At 54.6% G+C, this 16,410-nt stretch overlaps 2 protein-coding genes across 3 annotated transcripts; one reads left to right on the top strand and one right to left on the bottom strand.

Annotated features, from left to right (window-relative positions):
• Positions 1–268: 268 nt before the first annotated feature.
• On the bottom strand, positions 269–6,629 carry rtn4ip1 (reticulon 4 interacting protein 1). Its single transcript, XM_068752196.1, has 9 exons — positions 6,202–6,629; positions 5,772–5,923; positions 5,439–5,507; positions 4,723–4,847; positions 4,094–4,142; positions 3,881–4,017; positions 2,350–2,533; positions 1,322–1,414; positions 269–504 (listed from the first exon to the last, which is right to left on the bottom strand). Exons 1-9 carry the CDS (start codon positions 6,476–6,478, stop codon positions 373–375), a joined length of 1,218 nt encoding a protein of 405 aa, XP_068608297.1. The 5' UTR covers positions 6,479–6,629; the 3' UTR covers positions 269–372.
• Positions 6,630–6,754: 125 nt separating this feature from the next.
• Positions 6,755–15,468, top strand: qrsl1 (glutaminyl-tRNA amidotransferase subunit QRSL1). Of its 2 annotated transcripts, XM_068751944.1 has the most exons (11): positions 6,755–6,833; positions 7,288–7,447; positions 7,671–7,769; positions 8,225–8,321; positions 8,395–8,556; positions 8,635–8,810; positions 10,478–10,578; positions 11,196–11,388; positions 11,479–11,596; positions 14,781–14,986; positions 15,150–15,468. In XM_068751944.1, the coding sequence occupies exons 1-11, from the start codon at positions 6,810–6,812 to the stop codon at positions 15,332–15,334; spliced, it is 1,521 nt and encodes a 506-aa protein (XP_068608045.1). In that variant the 5' UTR covers positions 6,755–6,809; the 3' UTR covers positions 15,335–15,468. The 2 variants fall into 2 exon arrangements, with proteins under 2 accessions (XP_068608045.1, XP_068608046.1); XM_068751945.1 differs by lacking the exon at positions 7,671–7,769.
• Positions 15,469–16,410: the final 942 nt, after the last annotated feature.

A 16,410-nucleotide genomic window follows, 5' to 3' on the forward strand; every position in this document is an offset into this window, starting at 1 on the left:
GGATGCACTGTACCTCTTGGACACTGTACCTCTTGGACACCCTATCCCTTGGATGCACTGTACCTCTTGGACAGTGTACCTCTTGGACACCCTATCCCTTGGACGCACTGTACCTCTTGGACACAGTGTACCTCTTGGACACCCTATCCCTTGGATGCACTGTGCCTCTTGGGCACATAGGTCGGAAAGCAGTTCCGACTGCATTACGTGTGTGTAATACGGAACTACGTACATTTCACAATGATTGCTGTACACACAAATTGACAGCACTTCTGTAATGACTTCTTTATTTTCCTCTTCCAGCCCATAATACAATAATTAGCATCTTCAGGTTTACAGCATGAATGCACAGAACCAAGCCTCTGACCGTCATCAGTCATAGAGGTCGGCTCCTCCCTCGCTGACCTGGACCACCGTCTTCCCTCGGGCGTGGCCCCTCTCTACCTTCTCCAAAGCCTGAGGAACCTGGGAAAAGCTGAAAGTCTCATCCAGCACCGCCCGGATCTGGTAGACGGCAGAAAGGGGGACAAGCGAGCAGCGTCGTAAAAACACAAACATAAATAAGGACGAGTGCCTGAAGAAATGCTATAATGTAAGGCCACACCTCCGACTCGTCACCATGACAACCAGAACAGTGAGGAAACAGTTTCTGGACCAAACTACAACAAAAGCCTTCAATTAATGGTCAGACACGGAGACTCGACACTCGACACTCAAATAAAACCACACCCACAAAAAAGTTAAAAAATGCAATCAGTTATTAATATTTGACTTTATTTATTATGAGAGTAAAATCGCGAGGGTTACGGGAGCACCTTTTTGTTGATTGGTAGCGACGGACAGGGACACACCCCCGACCCCAGGAGGCGGAGCACGGTTCCGGTCCAATTACCCACTAACCGTGTGTACATTGCGCGTGCAATGAGAAAGAGTCCTCTGCAAGTCTGTCCAGGTGAGAGACTCATTGAGGCTGGACAAGGACCACCGGAGAGACGGAGGAGCAGTTTGGGTTCTGTCCCACACTTGGACAAAATATGAAAGAAATGCTTCCAAAGATTTTGTGTCTGCTCCAAATTCAAGAGAGACAATTAGCCTCTGGGGGCTTTAGAACGTGTACAGAATAGCGCCCCCTACCCTCAGAGCAGGACATGCTGCTGAAGAGCCAGCAAACAGAATCAAAGGCAAGAGGACTAAAGAAGAGACGAAACAAGTCCTGGATGTGGATTCAGCCCCGAATCCATCGACATCCTGCCCAGTAAGAAACAGACGCGTCCCACAGGAAGCATCGTTGAGACTTCAGAGGATCAAGCTGCTACTGTACCTGTCCTGCGTCCACCAGGTCTCTGATGTCATCCAGGGCTGGACCACTGGGAGCAAAGAATCCCCAGCGGTAGTGGACTCCTTTCATCAGGTGCTACAAGAGACCAGGGGAGACCGTTAGAGAGACCAGGAACACCAGGACCTACCACAGCCTGGTGAGAGACACTGTCCCTGTGGACAACACCAGGACCTACCACAGCCTGGTGAGAGACACTGTCCCTGTGGACAACACCAGGACCTACCACAGCCTGGTGAGAGACACTGTCCCTGTGGACAACACCAGGACCTACCACAGCCTGGTGAGAGACACTGTCCCTGTGGACAACACCAGGACCTACCACAGCCTGGTGAGAGACACTGTCCCTGTGGACAACACCAGGACCTACCACAGCCTGGTGAGAGACACTGTCCCTGTGGACAACACCAGGACCTACCACAGCCTGGTGAGAGACACTGTCCCTGTGGACAACACCAGGACCTACCACAGCCTGGTGAGAGACACTGTCCCTGTGGACAACACCAGGACCTACCACAGCCTGGTGAGAGACACTGTCCCTGTGGACAACACCAGGACCTACCACAGCCTGGTGAGAGACACTGTCCCTGTGGACAACACCAGGACCTACCACAGCCTGGTGAGAGACACTGTCCCTGTGGACAACACCAGGACCTACCACAGCCTGGTGAGAGACACTGTCCCTGTGGACAACACCAGGACCTACCACAGCCTGATGAGAGAGACACTGTCCCTGTGGACAGACTCAGAGTATTCTCACTGTATACAGAACTTTTTTGGGTGATACGTGATGCTTGCAGCAGAAAGTAAAGATTCATTGTCCAAAGATGGGGTGTCCTATGATCAGTCTTACAGTGTCGTCATGGTTACACCTCATGGGAAGACACTTTCTCTGGGCGTTGTTTGAAACTTGAGGCTACTGGATTTGGGGTCCTCCACCTTCTAGGGCTGATCACACTGATCCAGGTTTGTTCAATAAACACCCAGTTCATGAAACGGACCGTCCCGATCACCTTGAGGACTTTGTAGGACACCGTCCCAGCCGTCTTCATCATGCCGTCAGCTATTCCCATGGCGTCTGTGTTGTGCAGGAACGGCGTTACCAGGGTGACGTACTTGGCACCGCTCCAGGGTTTGAGTAGATTCAGCGCCCAGCGCTCTGTGTCGCCTCCGACGTTATCAAGGATCAGGTCAAACCTAGAGGACAACAGGAGACGGTGGTGTTAGGGGACATGGAGTCAGTGTTAGGGGACATAGAGTCGGTGTTAGGGGACATGGAGTCAGTGTTAGGGGACATAGAGTCAGTGTTAGGAGACATGGAGTCGGTGTTAGGGGACATGGAGTCAGTGTTAGGGGACATGGAGTCGGTTAGGGGACATGGAGTCAGTGTTAGGGGACATGGAGTCGGTTAGGGGACATGGAGTCAGTCTTAGGGGACATGGAGTCGGTTAGGGGACATGGAGTCTGTGTTGGGGGACATGGAGTCGGTATTAGGGGACATGGAGTCGGTTAGGGGACATGGAGTCAGTGTTAGGGGACATGGAGTCGGTTAGGGGACATGGAGTCGGTGTTGGGGGACATGGAGTCAGTGTTAGGGGACATGGAGTTGGTGTTGGGGGACATGGAGTCGGTGTTAGGGGACATGGAGTCGGTGTTGGGGGACATGGAGTCGGTGTTAGGGGACATGGAGTCGGTGTTGGGGGACATGGAGTCGGTTAGGGGACTTGGAGTCGGTTAGGGGACATGGAGTCGGTTAGGGGACTTGGAGTCGGTTAGGGGACTTGGAGTCGGTTAGGGGACATGGAGTCGGTGTTAGGGGACTTGGAGTCGGTTAGGGGACATGGAGTCGGTTAGGGGACATGGAGTCGGTGTTGGGGGACATGGAGTCGGTTAGGGGACTTGGAGTCGGTTAGGGGACATGGAGTCGGTGTTAGGGGACATGGAGTCGGTTAGGGGACATGGAGTCGGTTAGGGGACTTGGAGTCGGTTAGAGGACATGGAGTCGGTTAGGGGACATGGAGTCGGTTAGGGGACATGGAGTCGGTTAGGGGACATGGAGTCGGTTAGGGGACATGGAGTCGGTTAGGGGACTTGGAGTCGGTTAGAGGACATGGAGTCGGTTAGGGGACATGGAGTCGGTTAGGGGACATGGAGTCGGTTAGGGGACTTGGAGTCGGTTAGGGGACTTGGAGTCGGTTAGGGGACATGGAGTCGGTGTTAGGGGACATGGAGTCGGTTAGGGGACATGGAGTCGGTTAGGGGACTTGGAGTCGGTTAGGGGACATGGAGTCGGTTAGGGGACATGGAGTCGGTTAGGGGACATGGAGTCGGTTAGGGGACTTGGAGTCGGTGATGGCCGGTGTGCAGGAGTGTTGGTAGAAGGGCCATGCCTCCCCATCCACACGTCTGCCTTTGTGTGGCATCGACCCCTCCCTTTCTGATCCTCTCCAGAGTCCGGTCCAAACGGAGCCGATTATCCGAGGAAAGGAACTCTGGTCCCTAAATGCACAAACGTGTGTGTGTGTGTGGGGGGGGGGGTCTCACTTCTCTAGTGCGCCGAGCCGCTTCTCCACAGGTCCAGCAGTGTAGTCCACCACACAGTCGGCCCCCAGGCTCGAAACAAACGCCTCAGCATTGCGGGAGCAGGTAACAGTCACATGAGCCCCCCAGGCCTTCAGCATCTGGAATACGAGGGGGGGGGGCCTTACTTCAGGTACATTTCTCAGGTCACGTCTAACAAAGCCCCTTCATCCATACCTGAATAGCAAACGTCCCCACCCCCCCGGAGCCCCCGAGGACCAAGATCCTGTTGGGAGGAGGACATGCAGACATGAGGGTCTGGTCCCTGCAGGGTGAAAGTCCAGCCGGCCCACCTGAGCAGAGAGCAGGATGGCAGCCGACGCCCGTCATAGGGCGAGGGTTAAAGCCGACGCCCCTCGTAGGGCGAGGGTTAAAGCCGACGCCCCTCGTAGGGCGAGGGTTAAAGCCGACGCCCTTCGTAGGGCGAGGGTTAAAGCCGACGCCCCTCGTAGGGCGAGGGTTAAAGCCGACGCCCCTCGTAGGGCGAGGGTTAAAGCCGACGCCCCTCGTAGGGCGAGGGTTAAAGCCAACGGCCGTCATAGGGCGAGGGTTAAAGCCGACGCCCCTCGTAGGGCGAGGGTTAAAGCCGACGCCCCTCGTAGGGCGAGGGTTAAAGCCAACGGCCGTCATAGGGCGAGGGTTAAAGCCGACGCCCCTCGTAGGGCGAGGGTTAAAGCCGACGCCCTTCGTAGGGCGAGGGTTAAAGCCGTTCAGCGGGTGAACGCTCGCTAACACTGTTAGCTTAGATTAGCTGTTGTCTTCCAGTGTGGGACTCGGACACACCTGGACGCTCCGACTCCACTCACCTCTTGTTGCCACAGGTGTCCCTGGCGAGCCCGCCGGTGTTGACCAGCGCTGACCAGGCAGCGGTTGCCGCGTAGGGAATGGCTGCTGCTTCCGTGTGGCTCAGCGACTTGGGCTTATGGCCTATCTGGTAACGATAAGAGCAGGTAGCGCTGAGTTAGCGCTGAGTTAGCGCTGAGTTAACTCTGAGTTAGCTCTGAGTTAGCGCTGAGTTAGCGCTGAGTTAGTGCTGAGTTAGCGCTGAGTTAGTGCCGAGTTAGCGCTGAGTTAGCTCTGAGTTAGATCCGAGTTAGCGCTGAGTTAGCTCTTAGTTAGGGCTGAGTTAGTGCTGAGTTAGAGCCAAGTTACCGCTGAGTTAGCTCTGAGTTAGATCCGAGTTAGCGCTGAGTTAGCGCTGAGTTAGCGCTGAGTTAGCGCTGAGTTAGCTCTTAGTCAGCGCTGAGTTAGCTCTGAGTTAGATCCGAGTTAGCGCTGAGTTAGCGCTGAGTTAGCGCTGAGTTAGCTCTTAGTTAGCTCTTAGTCAGCGCTGAGTTAGCGCTGAGTTAGCGCTGAGTTAGCTCTTAGTTAGCTCTTAGTCAGCGCTGAGTTAGCGCTGAGTTAGCTCTTAGTTAGCTCTTAGTCAGCGCTGAGTTAGTGCTGAGTTAGCGCTGAGTTAGCGCTGAGCTAGCGCTGAGTCGAGCAGCATCTCACTGAAGTGGGTTCATCAAATGGACGATACCTCGTTAGCGCTCAGCACCACGAACTCCGCCAGGCTGCCCTGCTTCCAGGGGGGGACGGCCGCCCACACCTGGGGGGGAAACGACACAGCTGCTGCTCAACGGGTCTGTTCAACACCAGGATATGATGTCACGGTCCAGGCGGGTCTGTTCAACACCAGGATATGATGTCACGGTCCAGGGCGGGTCTGTTCAACACCAGGATATGATGTCACGGTCCACTATCACCCCACTCCGACCCCCCTCTCACTCCCAATTGAGTTCTGGACTCGCTGCGTAATGTTTTCTAAAGAAAACGGCGTACTGTCGTAGATCTAGAAAGCGTCTCTTCTCACCTCGTCCCTTTCTCTGAAGTACTTCACGTCCAGCCCGCACTCCATGACGACCCCCGACACGTCCCTCCCCAGGACGAGAGGGAACTCGCTGCCCGGCTGCTTGATGTTCAGAGGGTCCCTCTTCGTAGCCATCGTGGACGCTCCGTAGCCCCCTGAGAGGATCACAGCCCAAAGACAGACATGTTAATGACATGTTAATGACATTGTATTAACATGTCATTAACATGTTAATGACATGTTTATGCAGTAGAGTGTTAAATCTTCTTCGTTGCACCCTGATCCAGGTTAAACATGCACACAGGCTTGCTACTTACACCCCCCCCCCCCCCGCTACCTGCCCCTCATGCTGCTACTACCCCCCCTGCTGCTAGTTGCCCCCCCCCCCTACCTACCCCTCATGCTGCTAGTTGCCCCCCCCCCCGCTACCTACCCCTCATGCTCACGTCCAGCGGGTTCAGCCCCGCAGCGATCACCTTGACGATCACCTCGTTCGGGTATTGAACGACGGGAAGGTTCGCGTTCTTCGTGAACCTCAACACGTCGTTGCTTCCGTACCGATCGATCACCCACGCGGGCATCGTGCTGAACGGGCGTCTCTGGTTGCCATGCCAACAAACTGACGCGTTGACTTGGCTCGGTTTCCTCAGGTGAGAGGACCACCTGCTGAGAACGCACCTTTGAACTCCTGACAGCCGACTGGAAGGCATCAGTAGATTAGCAGTGCGCAGCTAGCATGCAGCTAGCATGCTAAGATCTTTAACAATCGATATAATATAACCGATAACCGGGACGGATCACCGATAACCGGGACGGATCACCGATAACCGCAGTATTATCCGGGCTCTCCGGCGCTTCCGTTTCCTGCCGGGTGCTCTTCCAGTGTTTTGCCTCGCCGTCATCGACTCGACCAATCAGAGCGCGGATTCTTCAGCAGCTGACCAATCACAGAACGCGACGTTCGAGGCTGCCTGCGGAAACAAACATGGCGGCCCGCATCGCCCGCATCGCTCGCACTCCGCGCTGCGGCTGTTCGTGAACATGCTGGGCCTGACTATAAGGGAGGTCAGTGCGACGGTGGCGCGCGCGCGTGACATTCTGGACTTTGATCTCAACATTAGCGCGAATGACGCGATAATTCTGATCATTGTCTTTGCGAGACAGCGGAGCTATTAGCATTAGCATCATTCACTTAGCTTCATTAACTTTAACATGAAAGCAGGAACTCAGATCCAACGAGACAATACTTCAAAGGCTCTGTAACCCGGATGAACCGAAAGGGGGCGTGTTGATTTGGAACCGCCCCTTCTCTTACAATTACAGTTCTTGTACGTCTTGTTTCCGAACCTTATAAACAATATTTCCAAATTAAAATCTGAACATTCACAGAAATGTTTACATTTGACCTTTTAACCCCTTCCTGACCAGATGTTGGATCCAGGATCAAAGGAACCGTTGAATAATGACTAGAATGGCCCCTCAGTGAAGTGTCTCATGATGTCATGTCATTGTCCTAAAGGCGTCCCTGGCGTTCCGGGAGGGACGCATGTCTCCAACAGAGCTCTGCAGGAAGACTCTGGACCGCATCAAGAGGACACGACGCCTGAATGCGTTCATCAGCGTGGCCGAGGACACGGCGCTGAAGCAGGCTGAGGAAGCAGAGACCAGACTGCTCCAGGGTGTGTGTCCCCCGTGTGTCCACCAGGCTGCTCCAGGGTGTGTGTGTCCCCCGTGTGTCCACCAGACTGCTCCAGGGTGTGTGTGTCCCCCGTGTGTCCCCTGTGTCAACCAGACTGCTCCAGGGTGTGTGTGTGTCCTCGGTGTCTGTGTGTGGAAGCAGGCGTGTTTGTGTGTCCCCCGTGTGTCCTCGCTGTGTCACTGTCCGTCCTTCTCGTCCTGCAGGTACCCCCAAAGGGATTCTGGATGGAATCCCGTTTTCTGTCAAGGACAACTTCTGCACCGACGCCCTCGGGACCACGTGCGCCTCCAGGATGCTGAAAGGTCTGAGCAGGGATGTCCTCTGAACGGGACATCGTCTCTCAGTCATGTCCAATCAACACTCTCTAACTGTAGCCATCGTTGCGGTTCTGGATCGGGACCCTTTTCAGGAAAGGGTTTTATCTTCCTGTTAAGGAAGCAGCCTAAGCCTGCATGTCCTCTGTCTTCTGGGACGTGTTGGAGACGTGCTGGTTTTATTCGGTGCTTTTTCCTAAAGACCAGCTAGAAATGAGCTCAGTTTGTGGCGCGCTGGAGCCCCCCAGAGGTTGATCCAGGTCACTGCCACGATGTACGACAAACAAACTAATAACCGTTGCCCATCTGATCCGGGTCATGGGTCGCGGACGGGAGGCAGGGGACACCCTGGATGGGTCGCCTGAAACTCATCCAGCGGAGATGATGAAGAGGTTCCCGTTGGTTGGTGGCTGAACCCTAACCCCGCCCCTTTCTGTCTCCAGACTTTGCCCCGCCCTACACTGCTACTGTGGTCCAAAGGCTCCTGGACCAGGGGGCCGTCCTCCTGGGGAAGACCAACATGGACGAGTTCGCTATGGGGTGAGGAGCGGATCCAGAAACGGCTTCGTCTTCGTGCTTTGCTTCTAGATCGACCGATGGATCTGCTCCACAGTTCTGGCAGCACCGACGGCGCTTCGGGTCCGGTGAGAAACCCCTGGAGTTACTGCGCCCCCTACAGAGCGCACACGGAGGGAGCAGACGACCCCGACTGGGTCATCAGCGGGGGGAGTTCAGGAGGGAGCGCTGCAGCCGTGGCCTCGCTGACCAGCTACCTGTGAGGGACAGCCTTTCTTCTCCAGAGACGCCCCCCCCGCTTCAGAGCTCACAGCGTGTGGTTCTGGTCTCCTGGCAGGGCTCTGGGTTCAGACACAGGCGGTTCCACCCGTATCCCTGCAGCGCTGTGTGGACTGGTGGCCCTGAAGCCCACTTACGGTTTGCTGTCCAGACACGGCCTCATTCCTCTGGTCAACTCCATGGACGTCCCAGGAGTCCTGACCCGCAGCGCCGCCGACGCGGCCATCGTCCTAGGTAGAGGGACGCCGTCGTCTTAGGTAGAGGGACGCCGACGGGGCCGTCGTCCTGGGTAGAGGGACGCCGACGGGGCCGTCGTCCTGGGTAGAGGGACGCCGACGGGGCCGTCGTCCTGGGTAGAGGGACGCCGACGGGGCCGTCGTCCTGCGTAAAGGGACGGCGACGGGGCCGTCGTCCTAGGTAGAGGGACGCCGTCTTAGGTAAAGGGACGCCGACGGGGCCATCGTCCTGGGTAGAGGGACGGCGACGGGGCCGTCGTCCTAGGTAGAGGGACGCCGTCTTAGGTAAAGGGACGCCGACGGGGCCATCGTCCTGGGTAGAGGGACGCCGTCTTAGGTAAAGGGACGCCGACGGGGCCATCGTCCTGGGTAGAGGGACGCCGTCTTAGGTAAAGGGACGCCGACGGGGCCATCGTCCTGGGTAGAGGGACGCCGTCTTAGGTAAAGGGACGCCGACGGGGCCATCGTCCTGGGTAGAGGGACGCCGTCTTAGGTAAAGGGACGCCGACGGGGCCATCGTCCTGGGTAGAGGGACGCCGTCTTAGGTAAAGGGACGCCGACGGGGCCATCGTCCTGGGTAGAGGGACGCCGTCTTAGGTAGAGGGACGCCGACGGGGCCACTTCGGCTCCCTTTTAATGCGGTCTTGCTTTTTTCCTGATAGTGAATTAAGGGGGTAGAGCGTTCAGAGCGTAGCAGCTGTAATGATTCTGAGAACACGCTGCTCTACTTCCTAAAGACGTTGCTCTTGCTGCTCTACTTCCTAAAGACGTTGCTCTTGCTGCTCTACTTCCTAAAGACGTTGCTCTTGCTGTACTACTTCCTAAAGACGTTGCTTTGCATGTTGTACTACTTCCTAAAGATGTTGCTCTTGCTGTGCTACTTCCTAAAGACGTTGCTCTGCATGCTGCTCTACTTCCTAAAGACGTTGCTCTGCATGCTGCACTACTTCCTAAAGATGTTGCTCTTGCTGTACTACTTCCTAAAGACGTTGCTTTGCATGTTGTGCTACTTCCTAAAGACGTTGCTCTGCATGCTGCACTACTTCCTAAAGATGTTGCTCTTGCTGTGCTACTTCCTAAAGACGTTGCTCTGCATGCTGCTCTACTTCCTAAAGACGTTGCTCTGCATGCTGCACTACTTCCTAAAGATGTTGCTCTTGCTGCACTACTTCCTAAAGACTTTGCTCTTGCTGTGCTACTTCCTAAAGACGTTGCTCTGCATGCTGCTCTACTTCTTAAAGACGTTGCTCTTGCTGTACTACTTCCTAAAGACGTTGCTCTGCATGCTGCTCTACTTCCTAAAGACGTTGCTCTGCATGCTGCACTACTTCCTAAAGATGTTGCTCTTGCTGCACTACTTCCTAAAGACTTTGCTCTTGCTGTGCTACTTCCTAAAGACGTTGCTCTGCATGCTGCTCTACTTCTTAAAGACGTTGCTCTTGCTGTACTACTTCCTAAAGACGTTGCTTTGCATGTTGTACTACTTCCTAAAGATGTTGCTCTTGCTGTGCTACTTCCTAAAGACGTTGCTCTTGCTGTACTACTTCCTAAAGACGTTGCTTTGCATGCTGTGCTACTTCCTAAAGACGTTGCTCTTGCTGCGCTACTTCCTAAAGACGTTGCTCTTGCTGCACTACTTCCTAAAGACGTTGCTCTGTCACACAGAAATCCTCCAAGGTCCTGATGTGAGAGACTCGACAACGGTTTCTGCAGCGTCATTGCCGGAACACTTTGATGTCCGGGACCTCTGTGTCGGCGTACCGAAGGTGGGTTGTAGGTGAACTCGAGGAGAGGGCTGTGACTGCTGTGAGCACTCAGAGCCCCCCCCCCCCAACACAAGAACCCGTCTGCCTAGAAACAGCTTAGAGACCCAGCCACAAAGACCTGGACCTGCCTCCAGACCTCACCAGCTGTCCCCCCAGGTTGTTCTCAGTCGTATCGTCGGTTCACCCCCCCCCCCCCCCCCCCCCAGGTTGTTCTCAGTCGTATCGTCGGTTCACCCCCCCCAGGTTGTTCTCAGGCGTATCGTCGGTTCACCCCCCCCCCCAGGTTGTTCTCAGTCGTATCGTCGGTTCGCCCCCCCCCCCAGGTTGTTCTCAGGCGTATCGTCGGTTCACCCCCCCCCCCAGGTTGTTCTCAGTCGTATCGTCGGTTCGCCCCCCCCCCCCAGGTTGTTCTCAGTCGTATCGTCGGTTCACATCCCCCCCAGGTTGTTCTCAGTCGTATCGTCGGTTCACCCCCCCCCCCCCCCAGGTTGTTCTCAGTCGTATTGTCGGTTCACATCCCCCCCCAGCATTCACCCCAACATGGTTCCAGGCCTCCGGACACCAAAGGCGGGGCTTCTCCCTAAGATGCCTGCTCTTCCTGTCTCCTCCTCTGGCAGGAGTACCGCACCCTTCACCTGTCGGAGGAGACTGTCGTACAGTGGCGTCGGGTCGCTGACCTGTTCGAGAGGGCGGGGGCCCGGGTGGAGCAGGTGTCGCTCCCCCACACCGCGTACTCCATCGTGTGCTACCATGTCCTGTGTTGCGCTGAGGTGGCGTCCAACATGGCCCGTTACGATGGAGTAGAATACGGTACCGTCCAGTTTATAGCGTGTGAAGGGCAAGGTGGAGTCAGGTAAGGTAATACTGTCGTCGCCCCCCCCCCCCCCCATGTCACATCAGGCCACCGGAGTGCAGTGGACAGCTCCACGGAGGCTATGTACGCTTCAACCCGACACGAGGGCTTCAGCGACGTGGTGAGGGGGCGGATACTGTCTGGAAACTACTTCCTGCTGAAACAGTAAGCATTGATTGTTTATGAGGGGGGAAGGGTCTCGTCAGGACTGTTCTATTGTGAGACCGTGGAAGATGCCACCAGGGCAGGTGGACAGTTTAGTCCTGCGTTTGGTCCCCTGAGCTTTCACACTGCGTAGCGTTACTACGTACGTTTAGTCCTGCGTTTGGTCCGCTGATCTTTCACACTCCGTAGCGTTACTACGTACGTTTAGTCCTGCGTTTGGTCCGCTGATCTTTCACACTGCGTAGCGTTACTACGTACGTTTAGTCCTGCGTTTGGTCCGCTGATCTTTCACACTCCGTAGCGTTACTACGTACGTTTAGTCCTGCGTTTGGTCCCCTGAGCTTTCTCACTGCGTAGCGTTACTACGCACGTTTAGTCCTGCGTTTGGTCCCCTGAGCTTTCTCACTGCGTAGCGTTACTACGCACGTTTAGTCCTGCGTTTGGTCCCCTGAGCTTTCACACTGCGTAGCGTTACTACGTACGTTTAGTCCTGCGTTTGGTCCCCTGAGCTTTCACACTCCGTAGCGTTACTACGTACGTTTAGTCCTGCGTTTGGTCCCCTGAGCTTTCACACTCCGTAGCGTTACTACGCACGTTTAGTCCTGCGTTTGGTCCGCTGATCTTTCACACTGCGTAGCGTTACTACGTACGTTTAGTCCTGCGTTTGGTCCCCTGAGCTTTCTCACTGCGTAGCGTTACTACGTACGTTTAGTCCTGCGTTTGGCCCCCTGAGCTTTCACACTCCGTAGCGTTACTACGCACGTTTAGTCCTGCGTTTGGTCCGCTGATCTTTCACACTGCGTAGCGTTACTACGTACGTTTAGTCCTGCGTTTGGTCCCCTGAGCTTTCTCACTGCGTAGCGTTACTACGTACGTTTAGTCCTGCGTTTGGTCCCCTGAGCTTTAACACTGCGTAGCGTTACTACGTACGTTTAGTCCTGCGTTTGGTCCGCTGATCTTTCACACTGCGTAGCGTTACTACGTACGTTTAGTCCTGCGTTTGTTCCCCTGAGCTTTCACACTGCGTAGCGTTACTACGTACGTTTAGTCCTGCGTTTGGTCCCCTGAGCTTTCACACTCCGTAGCGTTACTACGTACGTTTAGTCCTGCGTTTGGTCCGCTGATCTTTCACACTCCGTAGCGTTACTACGTACGTTTAGTCCTGCGTTTGGTCCCCTGAGCTTTCTCACTCCGTAGCGTTACTACGTACGTTTAGTCCTGCGTTTGGTCCGCTGAGCTTTCTCACTGCGTAGCGTTACTACGTACGTTTAGTCCTGCGTTTGGTCCCCTGAGCTTTAACACTGCGTAGCGTTACTACGTACGTTTAGTCCTGCGTTTGGTCCCCTGAGCTTTAACACTGCGTAGCGTTACTACGTACGTTTAGTCCTGCGTTTGGTCCGCTGATCTTTCACACTGCGTAGCGTTACTACGTACGTTTAGTCCTGCGTTTGTTCCCCTGAGCTTTCACACTGCGTAGCGTTACTACGTACGTTTAGTCCTGCGTTTGGTCCCCTGAGCTTTCACACTCCGTAGCGTTACTACGTACGTTTAGTCCTGCGTTTGGTCCGCTGATCTTTCACACTCCGTAGCGTTACTACGTACGTTTAGTCCTGCGTTTGGTCCCCTGAGCTTTCTCACTCCGTAGCGTTACTACGTACGTTTAGTCCTGCGTTTGGTCCCCTGAGCTTTCTCACTGCGTAGCGTTACTACGCACGTTTAGTCCTGCGTTTGGTCCCCTGAGCTTTCTCACTGCGTAGCGTTACTACGCACGTTTAGTCCTGCGTTTGGTCCGCTGATCTTTCACACTGCGTAGCGTTACTACGTACGTTTAGTCCTGCGTTTGGTCCCCTGAGCTTTCTCACTGCGTAGCGTTACTACGTACGTTTAGTCCTGCGTTTGGTCCCCTGAGCTTTAACACTGCGTAGCGTTACTACGTACGTTTAGTCCTGCGTTTGCTCCCCTGAGCTTTCACACTGCGTAGCGTTACTACGTACGTTTAGTCCTGCGTTTGCTCCCCTGATCTTTCTCACTGCGTAGCGATACTACGTACGTTTAGTCCTGCGTTTGCTCCCCTGAGCTTTCACACTGCGTAGCGTTACTACGTACGTTTAGTCCTGCGTTTGGTCTGCTGATCTTTCTCACTGCGTAGCGTTACTACGTACGTTTAGTCCTGCGTTTGCTCCCCTGAGCTTTCTCACTGCGTAGCGTTACTACGTACGTTTAGTCCTGCATTTGGTCCCCTGAGCTTTCACACTGCGTAGCGTTACTACATACGTTTAGTCCTGCGTTTGCTCCCCTGAGCTTTCTCACTGCGTAGCGTTACTACGTACGTTTAGTCCTCCGTTTGGTCCCCTGAGCTTTCACACTGCGTAGCGTTACTACGTACGTTTAGTCCTGCGTTTGGTCCGCTAATCTTTCACACTGCGTAGCGTTACTACGTACGTTTAGTCCTGCGTTTGGTCCCCTGAGATTTCTCACTGCGTAGCGTTACTACGTACGTTTAGTCCTGCGTTTGGTCCGCTAATCTTTCACACTGCGTAGCGTTACTACGTACGTTTAGTCCTGCGTTTGGTCCCCTGATCTTTCACACTGCGTAGCGTTACTACGTACGTTTAGTCCTGCGTTTGGTCCGCTGATCTTTCACACTCCGTAGCGTTACTACGTACGTTTAGTCCTGCGTTTGGTCCGCTGATCTTTCACACTGCGTAGCGTTACTACGTACGTTTAGTCCTGCGTTTGGTCCCCTGAGCTTTCACACTGCGTAGCGTTACTACGTACTTTTAGTCCTGCGTTTGGTCCCCTGAGCTTTCTCACTGCGTAGCGTTACTACGTACGTTTAGTCCTGCGTTTGGTCCGCTGATCTTTCACACTGCGTAGCGTTACTACGTACGTTTAGTCCTGCGCTTGGTCCCCTGAGCTTTCACACTGCGTAGCGTTACTACGTACGTTTAGTCCTGCGTTTGGTCCGCTGATCTTTCACACTGCGTAGCGTTACTACGTACGTTTAGTCCTGCGTTTGCTCCCCTGAGCTTTCACACTGCGTAGCGTTACTACATACTTTTATGTTTGCTCTGCTTCACGGATATTAACTCCACGTTCAGTTTTTTTTCTCGTTACTTCCACCATAGAACTTCCCAAACGACGTGGGCTAACCGCCGTTGGCTCCTCCCCCTTGCGTTGACAGGAACTACCAGCGCTACTTCATCAAGGCTCAGAAGGTCCGGCGGCTGATCTCCAACGACTTCGGGCGGGTGTTCGGCTCCGGCGTGGATGTCCTGCTGACGCCCGTCACGCTGAGCGACGCCGCCCGTTACTCTGACTTCACCAGGGAGGACAACCGGACACGCAGCACGCAGGAGGACGTCTTCACCCAGCCTGCCAACCTGGCAGGTACGGAGAGACGGTGCCTGGCCTCCCTCGGGAGGAGGTGTTCTTATTGTAGGCCCGGGTCCGGGTCCGGGTCCAGTTGCTACCCCAGAGCCTGAACCCCCAGACTCACCTTGAGATCCATTCGTCACATTTCTCTGAGCTGAAACTCTCTTTTTTTACCCAGGGATCCCTGCCGTTTCTTTGCCAGCCGCTTTGTCCAGACGGGGTCTTCCCATTGGTTTACAGCTTATTGGCCCCGCCCTCCAGGACCAGCAGCTGCTCCGAGTTGCCCAGTGGCTCGAGCAGAGGCTCGGCTTTCCCTCCATCAGTGACTGCGGAGACTTCTCTGAGGATGTGAGCAGCTGCTAGCTACAGCTGCTGGCTCTGTAGCGGACGTGGAGTTTCTGCTATTAGCTTCAAGCTAACTGTCCCTTCGTGTTGAAGCCAGCCTCACGTTTCATGCTTGAGTGCAGGCTGATAAACTTAATAAACAGGAAGTGATTGATCGAGGTGGGGGTCTTATTTGATTCCTTCTCTGGGCGGGGGCCACTCCCAAACGAGGGGATTCATTTCCTCTGCCGTGTTCGGACCGGCTCCGGGAAGACTGGGACGTCCCTGTCTCCCTCCTGTCTTCTCCATCTTGTCCACCTGCCGTTTGAAAATGTCTGCCACAAACGGGGGCACTTAATCGTCCTCATGGAGGTAAGTCCCATCCCCTCCAGGAGACGCCGGTTAGATTCTTTGCAGTGATTTATGGGGACGGTTCCACCCGGCCCCCACGAGGGCTCAAACAGGCGCTGCAGATCCTGGTCGAAGGTAACAGGTTTCCACGGTAACCAGCAGAGCGATCATTCAGCAGCCAGCGCACGGATCCAAGTGGAATGCAGATTCCTGGAGCAGATAGGAAGCTTGGGGGGGGGGGGGGGGGCGTGCAGGTGGATCCCAGCAGTTCACAGATGGAGGCCTTTTGATGGCAAAGCCCCCGCAGCAGGGGGAGGAGTCCCGACTCGTCCCTTTGAACTGGTGCTCACATCCTGATGGGGGAGGAGGGGGCCACAAACAGCCTATTTGGGGGGGGGGGGGCACAAACAAGGAATAGACGTAAAGAAGGTCGAGGTCGGGTCAACAGAGCAGAGTGATGGAGAGAATGTGGAAAGTAGTACTAATGGTAGTAGTAGTTGTAGTAGTACTATTGGTAGTAGTAGTTGTAGTAGTACTACTGGTGGTAGTAGTAGTCGTAGTATTGTATGTGGCTGTATTCCTGTATCCATTTTGTAGTTTTTTTTAAAACTTTATTCACAGAAAAACAAACAAAACGAAACAACTAGAACAAATAATAATAATAATAATAAAGAAGCAACTACCGTACAAACAGTGTCCTGAGACCGGGCTACAACATCAATGAGTTGCCATGGCAATAACTCAAAGTGAAGGCTGGTTTGTGA

Source organism: Brachionichthys hirsutus, chromosome 18 (assembly GCF_040956055.1).
Source record: "Brachionichthys hirsutus isolate HB-005 chromosome 18, CSIRO-AGI_Bhir_v1, whole genome shotgun sequence".
Classification (NCBI taxonomy): domain Eukaryota; kingdom Metazoa; phylum Chordata; class Actinopteri; order Lophiiformes; family Brachionichthyidae; genus Brachionichthys; species Brachionichthys hirsutus.